Consider the following 20,716-nt stretch of genomic DNA (forward strand, 5'->3'; position numbering starts at 1 on the left):
GTTGATGACTGGCCCTTACCCTGACCCCCTGGTCGCCTCACCCCCACCCGCCAGTTGTCCTACTTCTTCAGCCTCTCCCCCAGGACCCCTGGAATTCCTCTCAATGATCAGCAACTGAAGGGCTGGCACCTGACAGTGGGGGCCCCGCACCTGCCCAACGTCGTGGGCTGTCTGATTGTTCACTACCTGTGCCTGCTCTCACTTCTGGGACCTGGCCCACACCAGCTGTTTGCCAATTAAGTGATGACTGGAGGCTCAGGATCAGGAAAGGGCGGAAGCCAGGCAGGGAGCAGTGGGCAGGGCTGCTCCGGGCAGGGATGCAGGAGGCCCCGCCCTCGGACCCCCACCTGGTTGGTGCCGCTGGAGGGCATCTCCTTTCCCTCCTGCTCGGGCTCCTCTTGCAGCGCCCTGCCGAGCACGGCGCTCAGCGGCTCCCGCAGGCTCTGGCTGCCCCGACTGCCCGCCAGGAAGTAGATGATGGGTTTGGCGTCACTACTCAGGGACGAGAGGAGGCATTCGAAGCTGCTGAAGAGAGTCTTGGTCTGCTGGGGCGGGTGCAGCGGGTGGAGGGTGAACCTGGGGATGCCGACGGTCAGGGCGCAGATGAGGAACACGAAGACCGAGGCCAGGAGGGCCACGTACAGCCGCGTGGGCTGCCACTGCCACGGCCGGGAGCTTTTCCGAAGCTGGATGAAGAGGACCACGCCGGACAGGACCATGATGGGCGTGAAGCCGACCAGCGTGAGGATGTGGAAGACGGTGTTCACCATGGGGCCCTGGCGCAGGTGGGGGTTCCCCGGCTCCTCGTGGAAGAACGAGGCCAGCATGGTCACCATGAGGGACAGCAGCCAGAGCCTGGCGCACTCCAGGCCCGACAGGCGTGTGTGCCGGTGGCTGTGGTACCAGGTGGGGAAGAGGATAGAGAGGCAGGGCTGGGCACTGGCGGCCGTCAGCAGGCTCAGGCCCGCGGTGTAGGCCAGGTACTTGACGCTTTTCACCGCCCGGTGGCCCAGGTGGTTCACTTGGGACCTGGCATCCAGAACAGTCAGTGTGGCCGAGCAGAGAAGGAAGAGGTCGGCCAGCACCAGGTGGAGGATGTAGTCGCCCATGGCGGCCCCTCTGCACTCGGAAGCCCAGCAGCCAGACCACCACGCCGTTGCCTGCCATGCCCACCACGCAGGTGCTCGTGACCAGGGTGGTGAGCCCCAGCTGGGCCGTGTGGGTGGCTCCTCCGCCGGGCCAGCTGCACCCAGGCCGCTGCTCCTGGAGCTGATGCCGTTGAGCAGGACGTCTGCCATCCCTGCCGATGGAAGCGGAGAGAAGTTAGGGCCACGCCAGAGCCCTCTGCCCGCAGAGCTGGGGCAGCCCGGGCCTCAGCGTTCCGCCTCCTCTTCCATCACCTGTGTCCCCAGGGCAGCCCCTCAGGGCTCAAGCGCAGGCCAGAGGCAGAGGTGGGGGCCCTCAGGCACGACCCTGGAGTGGACGAAGGAGGAAGTGCAAGCAACTGATGCGTGTGGTTTGTCTTGGGATGGGCTGAAAGCTGGCTGATGCCCTCTTGGAATCTGCACCCAGTTCTTCCAATCACAAGGCGACGAAAAATAGCACCCTCGGGTCCCAGCAGCCCCTCCCCTCAGGATCCTTCCGGAGTTCCTGGCTCTGGGCTGGGAGGTGTAGGGTCCTCCTTGTTCCTTGTCTAGACCCTTCTCCCTGGCTTCCACTCTCATGTCCCCTGGGTATACCACCTGCCACTCCTTGGGGCTGTCACTGGCGTGCCAGGTCACCTCCCCTCCTGCCTCATCCAGGTTGTGTGCTCCCAGCTTCGGGGCAGGCCACGGCCCCTGTCCGTTGCTGGCCGTGAAGGTGGCCAAGAGCAGGGCAGGTCTCCCTGAGCAGCTGCCCCCTGCCCGGCCCCCGAGACTTGGCTGTCAGTACCCATGCAGGCCTGGCCTCTGCCCTGCAGAGCGCTGGTCCCTCCGAGCCCCCGAGTGTCCGGCTCTGGGCCCCACAGTGCTCAGCGTGGATGGGCAGGGTGGCTGTACCTGACTGGTCACTACAATGTGCCCCTGGGGGACGTGGTCCCTGGGCCTAGCATCTTACACCCCATTGTGGCGAGGGTACAGTGTGACATGCTTGGCACAGTGCCGGATCGCAGAAACCCACAGTCATGACCCAGAGAGCTCCCTGACCGCTCCCAGGCACCTGAACACACCCTGGGGGCGGCACGGCCTCTCTGCGGTTACTGCTGGGCTTGCTCCCCGCCCGATCCCCAGCCAGCCTGGAGGACACTCTTCCCAGTGATCTCCCCCTGCTGCAGAGCTCACTATGGGCACAGTTCTGCACATGAGGAGGGGTCTCCACCAACATCTGCTGCCTGGATGGTGGCTGGCGACGTCACCATCCCTGACATTTGCCCAGCACCCTGTTGGGCCAGAGCCTTTTCCACCCATGACCTCCTTTGCTCCTTTTGTGAACTACCTTCCTGGTCTGACCCCCTCACATGCCCCCGGGCACCCTGCACGGCTCAGGACGGAGACCCGGGGCGGGAAAGTCCAGGGTGCCTCGTGCTGGGCTGGGACCTGGGGTGGACTTGCCCTCCCGAGGCTGGGGGCTCCATGCATACTTGCCCCACAGGCCTGTGTGCCCCCAAGCTCAGAGTCATCTCGCCCATTTCCCAGGCCTTACTGCATCCTCGGGGTCTCCTGAGGATTGAGTCATGCGTCCCAGGCCTTGGGTGCAACCCCCGCTCGCGGGAGGCCCCGGCTAATGGCAGCTCCTACTTTATTTCATAAATATCACTTCTTTCTGGACTAACGATGTAATTTGACTGTATCGCTTATTACTGATATTCATGCTACCGATTATGTTTGTTATTGACCCCGTCGCCGATGGCCTCCTCTGTGCGAGGCCTGGGGGGCTACGGGGCAGAGGACCCCTCCCCAGCCCCGGGGCTTCACACATCTCCGGGGCAGGTTGGAGAATCTGCTCTGGGCTGGGAGGCTGCGGGAGGACCCCAAGGCCATGCGCCTCAACTGCTCCTTATGCCAGGAGGCCCTGTGGCCCGCCCCCCCCCCCCCCGCCCCCGCCATTGCATTTCTCGTGTAGATGAGCATGGAGGACACTGGAGGGATCTGACCTCTGAAGGCCAGGCAGGCATTAAGGAGCCCTTAGAATAGCTCTGAAAACAGGGATGGCCCCGGGCGTGAGGCTTGCTGCTGGAGGAGTCCCTTTGGAGCAGTGTTGCCCCCTTTGCTGTCTCAAGGCCCGTCCCCCGCTCCGAGCCCACCATTCACCTCAGAGGCCAGCACGTGTGCCCCACCCGTCCCAGCGCCCACTTCTCGTGTGAAGACCCTGGAGTCGTGACTTCCTTTGCCCCCGGGAGGCCCCCCTATGTTTGCTGAGAGGGCCGTGTGGGTCCTCCATGCCCTGGTCGTCAGGAGGGGCAGGGACATCAGGGGATGGGGGGCCAGCGGGCCCCAGCTCCCCGAGAGTGCTTCCCGGCCCCGCCCTGTGCCCTGTGCTTGCCCCTGCGTTTATGAACACAGACAATAGCACAGCGAAGTGCCCCAGGAAGGGGCGGGTCACCTCCGAGGTTCAAGGCCCCTTGGACCCCGCGGGAGGGAGGACTCCCCCCCAACCAGCTGGCTGGTTTCTCCCCTGTCTTTCCCACAAAAGTGGAGACTTAGAACATTCCAGGCCTTGGGTCCAGACCCTTGGCCACGGAAGGTGAGGATGCGCAGGAGAAGCCGCCTTACTGATGGCGGGCGTCGTCTGACCTTGCAGGCCCCACACGGCGGGCGGCATCATCTGCAACTACGGATGAAACCTGGGACCAGAGAGGACGGAGGAGGGGTACCGCTCAGCCCCAGGGCCCCCTCTCTCACTCGGGCCTGAAGCTGCGGTCTTCTCACCTGGCCTGCCCACATGCCGTCCCCTCCTGGAGAAGGTCCTTGGTGTCCTTGGGGTCCTCAGCAGCACCGGGGTCCACGGCCCCTGAGCGGCTCCTGCTGCAGGCGCTGTGTGCTCGCGCTGTCTTCTGCAGCTCTCTGACCTCAGGGGAGGCCTGTCCTGGGATCTGGGCAGGACGCTGACTCCTCTGAGAAGTGGGAGAGGCACCCAACCCAGCTCCAGGAAGCACAGCCCTCGGGGACCCAGGAGGCCCCAGTGAGGCAGCTGCATTAGCCTCTCCCGCAGGAGCCGAGCCCGCTGTGGGCTAATGGGCCTGCCTTGGAAGCCCTCCCAGCTCCCGGGCCCTGAGGGACGGCTGGGGGCCTGCGGTGGAGGCGGGGAGGGCAGCCAGAGTAGTACCGGTGTCTACACTTCACCCCAGAGAGAGCTGGTCCAGGGCACAGGGGCCACCAGGGCCGTGGGAGGTCCCCAGCTGGGACCTCCGAGGGCCCACAGAGGGGCTGGTGCCTCCAGGAGCCGGGAGGCCACGAGGCTCACACTGCAGCGCCAGCAGGAGCAGAATGTCTGGTACGTGGAAACTTCTGGTTCTCTGAAGCTACTCCCAGTAGGGACCGGAAAGACAGAACTCTGGACCGGGAATCCCAAGACGTATTGAGCCCTAAGTCAGCTAATGCCGGCAGGTCCCTCTTGCCACCTTGGTTTGTCCCTTTATGTGTCACAGCAAGTTTCCACGGAGACTTCGAGAGATGAGATGATGCCCCAGAGAGTGGGATGCGGGACAGGAAGAGGCAGATGAGCCGAGGGTCCGGGCTGGGAGCCTGGGGGAGGGTGGGGAGGAGGGTTTCTCTGGAGAACTGCTCAGAGGCGGTGACCTCTCCCCTGGGAGGCACCGAGGCTGGCGCTGCTCCCGAGGGGGCCCGCCGCGTGGGGAGTGGGGTGCCTCTCAGGATGGCACTCGGGACCGTTTCCCCGAGGACCAGACGTGGGCCCCGCGGGCGCAGCAAGGCCCTGGCAGTCGTCGTAGCTCATGGAGCCAGCCCCCCAGCTCAACACTCACCCCAGGGTGCCCTTGGCAAATCCCTAACGCTCTCTGCCTCAGTTTCCCCGTTGTTGGCATGCGCCTACCTCACAGGGCTGTTGTGACTGAAGGCATTGGCATGCACGCTTGGCCTCAAACTCCAACATGCTGTCACTGCCGAGCTGATGGGCCGACCATCACGGCTCCTAGAGCTGCCTCTCACGGGAGCTCAGGGGAACGTCTGAGGGAGGTAGTCAGCGCGAATGCGCATCAGGCCCAGCGAGAGTGGGTCCATGGCGACAGGGCCAATCCAGCAAGAACTTTCCAGAACGCCCCTCCTCCCACTGCTCTGAAACGAGAATCACCATAAAGGAGGAGGGGAGGCCCACAGCCCAAGAGGGGTCCACACCCGAGTCCACGAGTGCCCCCAGGTCTACGATGCAAGATTTGGGGTGTTGTTTCTGAATCAGGACTTGGTCATTCTGACCAGGGGAATCACGGGGCCTGCCCAAGTGTTCACCCCCGGGGGGGAGGAACTGACCCCTCCAAGTCAACTTTAAAGAGCCATAGGAGAAGAAGATGGTGCCTCTGACCACACCCAGTGCATCCTGCTTGTCACTAATGAGGCCAGAAGCCCCCGTGGGCCTCTTTAACCTGAGAACGGTGACTGTCACACAGATATGAGTGAAGGGATTTTGACCTCCTTTGACTTGTAACAGGGTGGTTGAAAAACCTTCCTAAAGGGACTGAGTCTTCCTTGCTGCTTCAGCAAGAAATGGGGAGTCCGGGATGTCACCGAGTCTTCTCCGGGACGGAGGTTCACTCATGCATGCATTCAGCGGACATTTATGAGGCACCACCTGTAAGCCAGTGCTGGGGCTGGAACGCAGCTGGGGACAAGCTCTGGGTGATAAACGAGCAGACAAAGAAGCAGGAAGACACAGAGTGTGGCCGGGGGATACCGGAGAGGGAGGGGCGGGGTGCCCTCGGAGGCGCAAATTCCAAGCTGGGGTCTTAGTGGTGCGATGGCGCCAATTATTGGGGAGAAGGGGGTTCAGGCGGAGATAACAGTGAGCGTTCAGTCAGAAATGCGCTGGGCTGTGTGAGCAGCAGGAGGATGGACCGTAGTGGGGGAGACAGAGGAGGATAAGACAATAAAGGCGCTGGAAGGAGTCGTGTGGGCCCCCGGGAGGCAGGAGCCGGGCTGTATTCCAGGTGAGGGGACAGGGCCTCCCTCTCTGGTGTCCCCTACCCTCTAGAATCAGGGCGGGCTTCCTGAGCATGCAGCCAGTCCATTCACGCAGGGCGCCATGCTCAGAAAGGAACCAGGTGTGTTTTCGTAAAAAACTGAGCTATAATTCGCATACCATAAAATTCACCCTTCGAGGCATACAACTCAGCAGTTTTTAGTCAATTCGCAGAGCTGTGCAATCGTTGCCGTCTAATTTCAGAGCATTTTCCCCACCCCAGAAAGACACCCCCACCCAAGAACACAATCGCCCCCCCAGCTCCGCTTTCTGTCTCAGTGGAGTTGCCTGTTCTGGGCATTTCATAGTCATACAATCATAACCCATGTTGCCTTCTGTGTCTCTCCTCGTTCCCTGAGCATCATGTCTTCAAGGGTCGTCTACACTGGAGCTTTACCAGAGCTTCATTCTTTTTTATGGCTGAGTAATATTCCATTGCATGGACGGGCCCCAATTTATCCCTTCATCTATGGATGGACGTTTGAGTCGTTTCTACTGTTTGGCTGTGATGAATGTGCATTGTGCATTTATGAGTGGCGAATGTGAGTTGCGGCATTTAGGAACATGAATCATGCAGCTGTGAGCATCATGGACATGTTTTTGTGTGGACACGTGTTCTCAGTTCTCTGGGGTGGGAGGTGAATGCGGAGCTGAACCTGGCGAAGGTGAAACCCCTCTTGTCGTCCCTCTCCTGTTTTTGTGTCCCCTCTGCCTGACCCTGGAGCCCACCAGAGAACCTTCTCTCGTCTCCCTCTGAGAAGTGGGAAGGAAGCTTGAGCTATAAATGGGGGATGGTGCCCGGGACGCCTCCCTGGTGCATGGGCTCCCCCACTAGGGGCTGACGGATCTGCCCGCCACGTCCCTCCTGGGACACCTGCCAGGGCAGCGTGATGGGGGAGTGGGCTCAGAGGCCGAGAGGAGTGGGCTGGGGACAACTTCCCAATGCCTGGCTTTCCCCAGAAGCTGTCCACGGAGAGCCAACTTCTCCACACGCAGGAGCCATCCTCCCAGGGGGCATCCACTGGAGATGGTGCAGGGCGTCTGCATACGGATGGCCCAGGGCCCCACTCAGGAACCACCAGGATGCGCTCTGGGTGCTGATGGCTAGTAGGTGGCTCCTGGGCCAGGGGACAGTGGTGCCCCTCAGGCATAGGCTCTCATCTCTGCATGTCCTCCCACCAACCAGGCCCCTCGAATGGCTTGCTCTCATGCATCCAGGCCACCCCCTGGACTACCATCTATTCTCTTTCCTTTCTCGTGTTTCATTTTCATGATGAAGACCTAAAACCATACACAGCAGTAGAGAGAAGACTGCCACAAACCTTCTGTTCCCGGCTCCCAGCTTCAATGGTTGTCAGCACTCTGCTGTTCTTGTTTAATCTCTCCCCCTTTTTTTTTCCTTCTGGAATGTTCTAATGCAAATCTCAGATACTCTATCATTTCACTCCTAAACATGAAGACTGATCTTTTTTTCTGCACCGCCCAATGCCGTTATTGCACGCAGCAGCACGAGCGCTAACGCCTTCTGAGATCCAGCATCCTGCTTCTCGCTGGTCCCCTTGCCCCGAGGATGGAACCGGGACCCCAGCGAGGCCCGCCCCCCCTTCTCCTGCCAGCTGCTCTCACCCTGCTCTGGACCGAGTGGTTTCAGCAGCCTCTGCCCATCCTCGCCTCCACCCATTATTTCATTAGGGGCTGCAGAGGGACGGCGTCCTCGTTCAGCCACTCCCTCTGCAGCCATTAGCTCTGCTTCCCGGGAAGCAAGGACTTCCCCATCGCCTGAAATATGGTCCTTCCAGGAAAGCAGGTGTACATGCTCATTCTTTCTCTCTTCTCATCGCTTTTCAGGTGAATGAGTTGTCACACCAACCTCCAGATGTGCCCGCGGAGGCCCACAGGAGGGGTTTCATTACCGACTCAGGAATTTGCCCATCTTTGATGTGTTTCGTTTGATGCTTTGATGGGCCAGTGGGAACCTCCCCAGACGTTCCTAACAGTCTCTCGTGTATGGCATGAATTTTAGGTACTGAATTTGGGGGACTTGAAAAATGTTTTTTTTTAATCTAAAAGGTCCCCATCTTATGAATCAAAAGCTTTCGTTTTCAAAGCTATCGTCTTTGCTACAAGAGCCGACTTTAAAACGCACAAAGAATTGCTCTCTTTGCGCTTCGGGTCCCTCCCTTGAGCACAGAGTGCCAGGCCGGGGTCCCCAGGGGGCCTCAGAAAGTGCAAGGGCGGAGACATTTCAAACCATCAGATGGCACAGTGGTCCAATTGTCATCCTCCTGGGCCTAGTGGTCCCTGGGATGAGTGACAAGCTTCAGTGGGCTCCGGGGGTCATTCCTGGTGGTGGACCCTCCTGGAGCTGGAGCCCCCATGCTGGTCCTGGATGCTGGTCATCACGGTGTGGAGGGGGCGCGGCGGGGGTCGGGGTCGGCCGGTGCAGAGCTGCGGAATGAAAGGAATGAGCCAGTGGGCCTTGAAGGCTGGAAGAGCCTGACTGGGTGGGTTTCCCAGAGCCCCCGCGAACCACCGTGTCACCTGGCACTAAACACAGCATGGCTCCAGTTGACAGGAGAGTGCAGAGAGCGATGGGGAAAGCCCAGGACCCCGCAGCCAGGCCACCTGGGTTTGTACCCAGCTCTGCCCCTTACCTGGGTGTCCCCATGGGAACTCACGAATCCTCTCCTGCCTCAGTTTCCTCCTTGGTAACACGGGACAGTAAGAGTTGCTACTCAGGGGGCTGAGGAGGGGGATTCGATTTGTGGACCAAGCTCAGGGACGGTGCCCGGCAACAGCCCCTGGGTGTCAGTTATTATCGCTCACGTGGCTTATTCCCCGTAACCCTCGGAGCCGCCCTGCCGGCTAGATGCTGGCCTTGCTCTCATTTGACAGGGGAGTAAATGGAAGATTAATTCGGGCTCAAGTAGCTGGCCCAGACCCAGAACGACAGGCGGCCGTGCCACAGCTCAGCCTGTGGTCGGGGTCCCCCCTGCCCTGCCCAGCTACCCCCTGCCCAGGCCACCACCCCCAGGATGGGGTGGGATCCCCATGTCCTGGCTGCTCCTCCTCCGGGAGCCAGGCCTCTCACTGGCCTGGGGAGCGCTCCTCCCTCCTGTCCTCTTTCTAGGGTCTTTGCAGGGGAACCTGGCCACCCCGAGAGGCTGTGGAACGGAGCAATTTTGGCTGAAGCTGCAGAGCTGAGGGCAGGAGGCAATGAAGCGTCCTTGTGCTCCGGGGCATCCGAGAAGTGGCCAGACCCTTCCTTCCACGTCGCTCCACCGGGGCCCCCTCCTGACGATCAGCAGAAGGCAGAAGTGGTCCACAGCTGGGTGGGTCCTCGAGGTGAAGGCGGCCATGGACTCACAGAGCCAGCCCTGACCACGATCTGGATTCGGCCCCCTGTCCCACCCAGCAAGCCTACAGTCCCCGGTCAGCTCTCTCCCACGTGCTGCCCACAGGGCTGTTAACACCGTCTCCTGTTTCAAACCCCCACCACCCCACCCATCTCCTGACGACACAGTTACCTCCGAGAAATGTCACCGAAGAGATGAAATGACAGAAGTGCGCCAGAACCTCTTCCCACCTGAAGTCTGCTTGACGTCCTGCACCTGGAGCCCTGAGCCAGGGCTGGACCGACCTCTGCCGACCCCGCCCGCCCTCGAGCAGTGGCCCATCCCCCACCCCACTCAAGGTGGTGATCCTGCCATCAGCACCCCCACCCCAGGACCCCATTCTCCTGTAATGCATCATCCCCACCAGAACGCAGCCTGCAGTGATAGTGAGGGAACAAGTCCTCGCTGGAGCCCTGCCCTTCACTCACCTGCCGCCACTGCCTCATTTTCCTTCCAGCTCTTCCAGCAAACTCCTTGAAAGCTTTCTCCATGCTTCCCGTCTCCATCTCCCATCTCTATCTCCCATCTCCATCTCCCGTCTCCACGCTCCCTTTCTCCATCTCCCACCTCCATCACCATGCTCCCCGTCTCCATCTCCCGTCTCCATCTCCCATCTCTATCTCCCATCTCCATGCTCCCTGTCTCCATCTCCCATCTCCATCTCCCATCTCCCATCTCCATCTCCCATCTCCATGTTCCCTGTCTCCATCTCCCATCACCATCTCCCATCTCCATCTCCCATCTCCCATCTCCATCTCCCATCTCCATGCTTCCTGTCTCCATCTCCCATTGCCATGCTCCCTGTCTCCATCTCCCGTCTCCATCTCCTGTCTCCATGCTCCCTGTCTCCACCTCCCATCTCCATGCTTCCCGTCTCCATCTCCCATCTCTATCTCCCATCTCCATCTCCCGTCTCCACGCTCCCTATCTCCATCTCCCACCTCCATCACCATGCTCCCCGTCTCCATCTCCCATCGCCATGCTCCCCGTCTCCATCTCCCGTCTCCATCTCCCATCTCTATCTCCCATCTCCATGCTCCCTGTCTCCATCTCCTATCTCTGTCTCCCACCTGTATCTCCCATCTCCATGCTCCCTGTCTCCATCTCCCATCTCCATGTTCCCCGTCTCCATCTCCCATCTCCATGCTTCCCGTCTCCATCTCCCATCTCCATGCTTCCCGTCTCCATCTCCCATCTCCATCTCCCATCTCCATGCTTCCCATCTCCATCTCCCATCTCCATCTCCTGTCTGCATCTCCCATCTCCGTGCTGCCTGTCTCCATCTCCCATCTCCATCTCCTTTCCACTGCTGCCTCCTTTGAAAACCACTGCCAAACAACAAGTAGAATAAAAAAGAGATGTAAGTGGGTGAGTTTCCTTTGGCTGCCATAACAAATGCTCACAGACGGGGTGATGACACAACAGAAATTGATTCTCTTACAGTTCTGGAAGCTACAAGCCCCAAATCAACAGGTGGCAGGGCCGTGCTCCCTCCTAGGGCTCTAGGGGAGGATACTTCCTGCCTCTTCCAGCTCTGGGAGCTCCAGGCTCCCTTGGCTTGTGGTCACATCACTTCAATCTCTGCCTCTGTCGACACATGGGCTCTTCCTCTCTTCCCCGTGTCTCTCTCCTGTGTGTCTCTTATGAAGACACTCATCCCTGGGTTTAGGGCCCACCTGGAGAATCCAGGATGATCTCCTCTCGAGATCCTTCACTTGATTACATCTGCAGAGATCCTTTCTCCAAATAAGGTCACATCCACATGTACCGGGGGTGAGGACGTGGACATATCTTTTGGGGGCCACCATTCGACATGCTGGTAGCATGCTTACCCTCAGACCTAGAGTCAGCTTGAAACTTAGTTGACAAAGGAAGTCAAAGATGAGGGACGAGGAGAAACAGATTCCTGATCGCCCCAAGATCCAGCTATGCCTGAAGCAAGACCTTGCTCTGCGTATTTTGATTGGGCACCAACAAACCTCGGGAAGAAGTGTGCCGGATCTAGTTTGCGTGGTTTCTGTCACTCGCAACCGGCACATTCCTAGCTGATGTGGGAACTGCTCCCTGGGAGTGGCTGCTGCAAATAACAACCTAACGTGTGGGGCTGGTGGGGTCTGCGTGGGGCTGGTGGGCAGTAAGCTATCCCCAGGGCCCAGCTGGACATCAGCGATCTTTGCCACAAGGCGGAAAGTCGTTGTGCAAATTCTACTTGCATAAACTCTGTTTGAGTGTTTTGATCCTACTGTGTTTACTGGGGAAGGAGGCTATATGAGTTTTTTCAGCTGCTGCAACAAACAGCATAGACCAGGACAGCTTAAACAACAGAGAGTTACTGTCTCCCGGTCCTGCAGGCTGGACGGCTGAGACCCAGGTGTGGGCAGGGCTGGTTCCCCCTGAGGCCTCTCTCCTTGGCGTGTAGACAGCTGTCTCCTCCCCGTGTCCTCACATGGTCGTCCCTCTGTGCGTGTGTGTGTCCTCATCTCCTCTTCTTATAAGGACCCCTGTCACATCGGATGAGGGCCCACCCCAGTGCCCTCATTTTAACTTAATCATCTCCTCAAAGGCCCTCTCTCAAAATATTGTCACATTCTGAGGTCCCGGGGGATGGGGCTTCAATATAGGAATTTTGGGGGACACAATTCAGCCCGGAGAAGAACGGGTAGGAAAAGGTCAGGATTTCAGAGGCTGCTGGGGTCTCCAAGAAGGTCCCACAAGAGCGAAACCAGCATCCTGGAAGCTGAGTTACGCGAAAATAGGAGCAATAAAGCTGTGTGGAGAGAGGTCCTTTCTGCCAGGGGTTAACAATCCAAGGGGGGTGAGAGTCAAGGACCTGAGCCCTAGGGAGCCATGAGTCCCTTACTTCAAGGCAGGGATCCTGCCAACCGACCTGGGAATGTCCCCCCAGTGCACACTGACCACTTGAGAAGCTGGGTGTTATCCCAGCTGCCATCTCCTCCCTCGGCTGTGACCGCAGGACGGGGCAGACCAGGTGGGCCATGTGGGAGAAAAGGGAATCGAGACCCAAAGGAAGATACTGATGCCGGCCCTGATATTGGTTTCCCTACATTAAACCCAGCATATGTGGGGTTAAAACCAAAGCACTCATTCACTGCTTACTCCCTGGCTTCCTGGTTCCAGAATCCACCATTCTCCATGGAGACAGACACCGCCAAGGACAAGCACCTGGATTTGTTATCTCCTCCCTGCAAACAGATACAGATTGGTGGGAAAGCTGCTGACCAGCAAGGTCACCGGCTCCCTCCTCTCTGCAAGTGTCTCAAGGCCAAACACAGGCTGGTGGGAAAGCTCCGACCAGCAAGGCCATGTGCTCCCCCTCCCCTACCTAAACTCCAGATAAAACCCTTCCTTTTAGCTTTTTGGGGAGTTTGGGATTTCAGCATTAGCTGCCCTCTCTCCTTTCTCAGTGCTGTGCAATAATAAAATTCCTACTTTCTTCCACTACACCCAGTGTCAGAGATTGGCTTGCTGCATGACAGATAAGTGAACTCACTTCAGGTTCGATATCAATACCAATTCATTAATAAGAATTAGTGAATTTTATTATTGAGCAACCACTCCCACCCCCCCCAGGGACAAACTTTGTGGGGTCTAAAGCTTATCTTTTTTTAATTTATTTTTTATTTTTTCTCCCCAAAGCCCCCAAGTACATAGTTGTATATTCTTCGTTGTGGGTCCTTCTAGTTGTGGCATGTGGGATGCTGCCTCAGCGTGGTTTGATGAGCAGTGCCATGTCCGCGCCCAGGATTCGAACCAACGAAACACTGGGCCGCCTGCAGCGGAGTGCGCAAACTTAACCACTCGGCCACGGGGCCAGCCCCCCAAAGCTTAACAACAAGAGGGGGTGCCCTTCAAGAAAAAGAATGCAAAATTATAAATACAAAGTCAGATACAACAATGAATATTTATTTAGAACAGGAGAAGAAATCACAGCAAGTCACAGATTTTTAAAAGCTGACAAATAATACAAAATAGAGAAAAAACATCTGTAATATGTTTTCCTAACTTTTTTGGCTGCACACTCTTTGACACACTTTTTTCATGTGTCAACAGTTTTGAATATTTTCCACAGAGAGAAATGAAAGAAACTTCAATTTTTTTTAGCACGGTTGATCAGAATTTGTTCTATATTATTAATAGTGTAAAAATGTTTCTTAGCTTCACAACTCATTATTGATAATATCCTATACATTTTTAGGATTGTTATCAAATCTGGGAAGATCTCCACCAAGTTTTTTCATTCATGAATGATAAGATTTCAGGGCATTTGAAGTTTTCTTGTACGGAGAGTAATCTGAAATATTCTTTGAATTGATAACATTCATTAACTATTTTGTTGTCAATGTCCTTGCTGTGGTAGTGACTTAAGATTTTAAGCTGCCTTCATTGATGTCAATCAGCAGGAAATTTAAATGTTTCCCAATGTTTTCATAAGATACATTCCACTTCATTAATTGGATCCTCAAAAATCCAAGAGCCTATGGATTTCTTCTTTTCTAAAATTAGCTCGTCCTCTTAATGAACTACTTTTGTTTACAATTCAGTTCTCAAATTCAAACTAATTCCTATTCACTTCAATATCTATCTTTTTTGTTTATTTGTTAGTTTGTTTGTTGAGGAAGATTAGCCCTGAGCTAACATCTGCTGCCAATCCTCCTCTTTTTGCTAAGGAAGACGGGCCCTGAGCTAACATCTGTGCCCATCTTCCTCTACTTTATATGTGGGATGCCTGCCACACCATGGCCTGACAAGTGGTGCCATGTTCGCACCCGGGATCCGAACCAGCGAACCCTGGCCCACCAAGAAGCTGAACGTGCACACTTAACCACTGTGCCACCAGGCCGGCCCCTTAGTATTTGTCTTTATCCCTTTTGTTTCATAGTCCATTGATTTTAATCTGAACTTTCTCTTACTTCTTTCATCAACAAAATTAAAAATAACAAAAGAAGGTCCCCTTCCTAGCAACTTAAGTCAAGAGTTTGTAATTTCTCATTATTTCTTTTGAAGTGTTCCAAAATATCTTTGCAAATTTGAATAATCTCTTTTTTTGTTTGTAATGTCAATGCTGAGCCTCTTAATCTCAGGTTTGTGTGCCTGATGCTCAGTGAGCCAACCACTGAGACAGCAGCGCTTGGCAGTAGACAAAGGTTTATTCGAATTAGCCAAAATGAGGAGGCAGGAGGACAGCTTCTCTCAAATCTGCCTTAACGAAGAAGACAGCAGGGGGTCTTTATGAGCTAAGGGGCTCGGGGGGAGGAGTTTCAGAGAAACAAAGGGGAAATCTGTGTTCCTTTCACTCCAGATAAGCCCTTGGGCAACCAGACTGCTGGGCATCAGTGGCAGCCCGGGGCTGGTTATCTGGTGACGGTATCTTCCTTGAAGGCATTCTTTTTCTTCTGCAAAACAGGCTCATAAATCCTTGTCACCCTTGAGCCACCCCTCAGGCTAGACAAGAAAAATAGCAAATTGACAAGATTCACTTCTTTTCATCTGTGTCCGTGTTGGGAACGAGGTTGAAAGGTAATCCTGTTCTTACTGAATACTGACCACTGTCATGGATGCGGTCCGTTGTTGACCGAAATGTGTGGTCCATGACTGCAGAGGTTTGCTACATTTTAGCATCCCTTGGAAGTGACTCCTCCGCTTAAAACGCTGTCTATCTGAAGGTGGGAAGACTTTCCCGTAGAGTGGCTTCCGTCTCTGTATCTTCTCCTCCATCACCCATCTCCTTCGTGTTCTGGGCGCTACAGGGCTCCGTCACAGCTCCGCACAACCTCTGGCACTTCACCTTCGTGTCCTGATACTGGCAAATGCGTGAACCAGACTGGGGAGCAATAGTTACCTCGAAATGACCGGGAGCTGTGTAAATATACACCACTAACCCAAACTGAAGTTATCCCCGACTCGGGTTACCCCAAAATGTCCCTCTGTGGCCACATCAATGCCACTGATGTAAAGGGGAGGGTGACAGACAGAAGTTGGTGGGGAGAGAGACAGTAGTCGTAACCAGTGGTGGTTAAAACACGTCACTATGTGAGCTCCCCGAACATACGACCATGTGAACGCACTGTGGGGCCCCCCAGGGCCTTTGAGGGGGCCCGTGCAGCTGGAAACAAGGGGGCTTCTGCATTATCGGCTTCACCCCTCTCAGCCTAGTCTCGGGTCTCAACGCCCGGCGTTTACTAACAGGGCGTCCGCTGCCTGCAAAGCCCTTTCTGATGGGGCTTCTGTGCACATTAGTGGTCCTTGGCTGCAGGCAACAAAAACCCACTGTGGCCAAGTTAAGTGATAAAGAGGATTAACTGGAAAGAGACCGGAGAGCTCACACGATCAACACACAGACTGGAGAACCTGGCGTCAAAACAGAACAGGCGTTGGACAGGTCTAAATTCAACGTCAGGATGCCACTGTGGGAGTGGATGACTTCCAAACGCTTCCCCCATCTTGGTTCACTCTTGCCAAGATTCAGAGTCCTGGGAGAGAGTCAGCCTGGCCAGCTTAGGTCCTGGGCCAACCCCTTAGATATTCTGGGATGGTGAGGACCTGGCAGAAGGAGACTCAGGGGACCCCTGTGGACTCTGGATGCATGGACTCCTTGATTAACCAAGTTGTCCTGCAACGAGGAAGGGTAGCAAATCGTGGGCTCCCAGGAAAGGGGACTAGAGGCTGGGTAACACCCCTCCATCCTTCCAAAAGATCCAGTGCATAAAAATAATGACCATTTCCTGAGTCCTTGCTGTGTGCCAGATACAGCTAAACACGGCACGGGCATCTCATCAAACCCTCAGGAAACCCATGAGATGGGCACTGATACTGTCTCCACTTCAAAGCTACAAACGTGGAGAGTGAGACTTAGTGACTCTACTAGACCGAAAAGCTAGTGTGTGATGGAGGCAAGGTTCACCTCCCCCGACCCTGACCGTGTGACCCCGGAGTTCTTGTTCTTGCACATTTTGCAATAGTTTCTACAGAGAAAATAGAAAGAGAACTTGGTCTTTCCTCGTTGATCAGATTTATTTTAAAATACTGAGAGGTGAGATGCATAAAACGTGCAACTTCATACTGACCTTTTTTGCTGTTTGGACTCTGGCTCTGGGATTATGTCACAAAGACAGGATATCTGAGACATGGTATTTTGCACATTTCTCATAAAAAAAAAGGTGTGGCGTGATTAATGACGACACATGCTGCATTATCAAGCATATTCCTAGCAGATGAGATCTTCTGTCCTGACCAGGCGTCAACGAGAACTGAAGCTTCCACTTACAATCCTACGTGGCCAAAGATTGAAGGAATTTTTCATAGACTAGCTTCCGGTTCTGTACATTTCAAATCTTATTTCTTCGCTGCTATCCACTACCCACACACCTCCCGTGAGGTTCATATCTCCACCTGACTCCTGGCCCTGCATTTTTCTCCATGACGCCGGGTGAGCCGGCACAGTGAACAGTGGCAACATTCCCAGAAGCCATTCCTACTCTGAGGTGGCTAGAAATAACCTAACTATACACAGAATTACGTGAACCTCATAAGTGCACCCTAGGAAGCCCCAACTTCTGGTACCACCAACTCAACTTTCCCTCCCTTGCCCAGTGCAAGTGAGGGGCCCTGTGCTGGCCACTTACCCCTGAGAAGGGAGGCTGGCCTCATTGCCAACCATCTGCTTCAGACGGGCCCCTCAGTCACTGCCCAGGTTAGAGAAAGGCCATGGAGTGTGAAGTTTGTGGTCAAAAGATAAGGGTTGAATCACGGCCCATCAATTCATTAGCTGTGTGATGCTGGACAAAAACACTGGCCTCTCTGAGCCCCACTGCTATCAAGCACTATGTGGGTATCAGTGATTCTTATGAGCCAAAGGAGCACTTAGGAAGTGTTCATGGGTTGCAAGGCCAGTCCTGGTACTGAGTTCTCCATCAGACGCCTGGAGTGACTGATAGAGCCTCCTGCCCCACGGGCCTCCCTGGGACAACGATGGGGGTCTGAGCTGAGACGGGAAAGCAGGTGACCCACGAAACGGAGGGCGCTCAGGGGGCATCTTCTCTTTCTAGCGCTGTAAGGCCCCCGAAGGGCAAGCCTGCTTGGCGGGTCCCTGGCCCAGACCCATATGAGCATCTTGGTTCCCAGGACTCTCTACCTCCGACTGCAGCACAAATCCACACACTGGAAGATTCGCTGCCACGGGGTGACATTTGATAGATTATTAATAAGGTTTCCCTTCCTTTCTGGGGATCTGGCCTTGCCCCAGCTGGCTGGAAGTCTCTCTTGTTCTGGGGGACAGTGGGAGTTGCCTCAGAAGGTGCCAAGAGAAAGAACAAGGTATCCTTCAGCTTCCGACACACGGAATAGGATGACTCCGCGAGATGCCAGCTTGGGGGCTGGGCCTCGGCCTCGAAAGGAGGTCAGACCCCCAGCTCATTGGTGCCGGTGGAGGGCGTCTCCCTTTCCTCCAGCTCGGGCTCCTCCTGCAGCGCCGTGCGGAGCACCGCCCCCAGGGGCTCCCGCAGACCCCGGCGGCTCCTCCTGCGGCCCACCGCGAAGTAGATGACGGGATTGGCGCTGCTGCTCACTGACGTGGAAAGGAGGGAGATGTGCCGATACAGGAGCACCACTTGACCCTTCAGGTGCCCCCAGGAGAGGAGGATCGGGTTGAAGGCAAAGGGCACGGCGCAGAGGAGGAACACCAGGACGGAGACCAGGATGACCACATAGAGCCGCATGGGCCGGCGCCGGCGCTGCGGGGGGCTCCTCTGCACCCGCACGAAGAGGGTCACGCTGGACAGTGTCATCACGGGTATGAAGATCCCCAAAATGAGGCAGCGGGAGGTGGAGTCCACCATCAAGCATTGCTTTTCGTCGGGGTGCCCGGACTTGATGCAGAAGAAAGACGACACCGTGTTCATCAGGAGGGACAGCCCCCAGAGCAGGGTGCACACCGTGGTCGACAGGTGCCGGGGCCGGTGACACCTGTACCAGATGGGGAAGAGGACGGAGAGGCAGCGCTGCGTGCTGATGGCCGTGAGCAGGCTCAGGCTGCAGGTGTAGGCAAAGTACTCCACTCTTTGCATCACCTCGTAGGCCTTCCACCACCTGGTGGCCAGCGAGGCGACTTCTAGGCTGACCGTGAAGGTCGCGCAGAGGAGGAAGAGGAGGTCGGCCACGGCCAGGTGGAGGACGTAGACGCAGAAGGGCGCCCTCTGCACGCAGAAGCTCAGCAGCCAGACCACCATGCTGTTGCCCACTATGCCGCAGGCGCAGACGACCAGGATCAGGGCGCCCAGCACCAAGTGGGCCCTGCCCAGCGCATCTGCCCCCGGGGGGTTTGGGGTCGAGGCTGGAGTCTGGCTGCTGTTCAGAGTCTGGTCCATCCTATGGAAGGAAGATGGGTCAACGTAAGAGTCTGTGTTGCTTGGACCCTGGAGACTTCCAGGTGTCCCTGAGCCCGAATTTCCTGCTTCAGAGCCAGCATCTTTTTTGCAACAGACCGTGACCAGGAGGCCTGACCCTTTCTGCACACCCTGTGGCTCCCACCCCGTCTGAATCTGCCACCAGGTCCATTATGTACACGAAGTTGTCACAGATGCCCTTTGTCGTGTTAAGAGGTTCTCTTCTATTTCGAGGTAGGTTTTTTTTTTTTTTTTTTTTTGCTGAGGAAGATTCACCCTGAGCTAACATCTGTGCCAGTCTTCCTCTATTTTGTACGTGGGTGGCCCCCACAGCGTGGCTGCCACTGGGTGGTGTTAGTCCACGCCCAGGAGCCAAACTCAGACTATCGAAGCAGAGAGCACCGAACTTAACCACTAGGCCACAGGGCCAGCCCCATGAGTTTATTTTTTCAATCGCAAAGAGGTATTGACTTTTACTAAAGGCTTTTTCTACATCTATTGATAGTATCCTTTTTTTTCTCCTATAATTTCCAAACCCTGTGATTTAATTATTTAAGCTGGACCTCAGGTGCAAGGAGTAAATTTAACGATACCCCTCACTTTATGGCACACCACAATCGTCAGGCTGTTTAAAATCAAACAAAATCTTTTATTTAAATTTCCCTCTGCATCTCCGTCCCAGCTTCTTTTTCCCTCCCCACCCTTGCCTCTGTTCTAACTAGTTCAACCTACGTCCTTGGACATCTATCTTTCAAAACAGGTGGTTGCCCATAAGTGTTTTTAATTTACACAAATGTTGTCATTTAGAATTCTTGCTGTTTTTTTTTTTTCACTCAACCGTATGTTTTCAGGACATTGACAGGTGGCTGTGTGGAAAAGGAGCTGGTCGTGGTTTCAAATGTTATCATGTGCACCAGCCCCGTTTTACTTCTCCATTCCTTTATTCCCACAAAAACATTGTGTCCCATGTCCTCACGCCTGTCCCCGTTGGGCTTGGCTCGGGATTTTTCTGGGTTGCGTTCCAGAAGTGGGATCGCTGGGTTGTAGGACACGTGCGTGCTCGGCTTCACTAAATACTGTCTGGTTACTTTCCTAAACGGCTGCCGGGGCTTCATGTCCACCAGCAGGACGGGATGTGTCCTGTTTTCCTCATTCCTTCCCCAACACTTGATACCATGCACTTTTCTAACTTTTGCCTGATAACCATAAAGGGCTATTTTGTTGATGTTTGAGCTTGCCTTTCTCTGACTCCAGTGAGCTTGGGCGTCCGTTCCCGTATCTGTCAGCCGTCGGGGGTTCCCCATCTTCGTGCTGCCTGCTCCTGGCTGTTGCCCACTTATCACTTGGGGGTTTCTTTCTTTTCCTTCTTGATTTGCAGGAGCTGTTTGCATCCTTGCTGGGTTTAGACGCTCCAGGCATCGTTCTCTGAGAAATCTCTTCAAGGTGGTGACTTCATCTGTTGTGAACTTGGCTGGACAGACACGCTCAATGTTGGTATAATTTTTCACCCTGAAATGTGTTGCCTGTTGGATCTTAAGTCAGTCTATGTCCCCTGGTGAAAAAGATACCCCTTATATTTCCTCTGTGACTTTTACAGTTTTTCCCTTTCACAGTTTGCTCTTGAATCCAGCTGGCATCTATTTTTATGTGGGATTAAAGAAAGGCTACGACTTGATTTTTCCTCCATGTTATGAGCCAGTTTTCTCAGCCCTATCCGCTAGACAGTCTGCCCTGTCTCTGTCCGCTTAC

At 55.4% G+C, this 20,716-nt stretch overlaps 2 protein-coding genes across 2 annotated transcripts; both read right to left on the bottom strand.

Moving 5' to 3' along the window:
* Window positions 1-236: 236 nt before the first annotated feature.
* LOC106844250 (mas-related G-protein coupled receptor member D-like) lies at window positions 237-1,109 on the bottom strand. The gene has a single exon (XM_014861595.1). It carries the CDS (start codon window positions 1,107-1,109, stop codon window positions 237-239), a length of 873 nt encoding a protein of 290 aa, XP_014717081.1.
* Window positions 1,110-13,236: 12,127 nt separating this feature from the next.
* On the bottom strand, window positions 13,237-19,214 carry LOC106844249 (mas-related G-protein coupled receptor member D). Its single transcript, XM_070487264.1, has one exon. The coding sequence runs from the start codon at window positions 18,947-18,949 to the stop codon at window positions 17,984-17,986; it is 966 nt and encodes a 321-aa protein (XP_070343365.1). The 5' UTR covers window positions 18,950-19,214; the 3' UTR covers window positions 13,237-17,983.
* Window positions 19,215-20,716: the final 1,502 nt, after the last annotated feature.

This window comes from Equus asinus, chromosome 17, assembly GCF_041296235.1.
Source record: "Equus asinus isolate D_3611 breed Donkey chromosome 17, EquAss-T2T_v2, whole genome shotgun sequence".
NCBI lineage: Eukaryota > Metazoa > Chordata > Mammalia > Perissodactyla > Equidae > Equus > Equus asinus.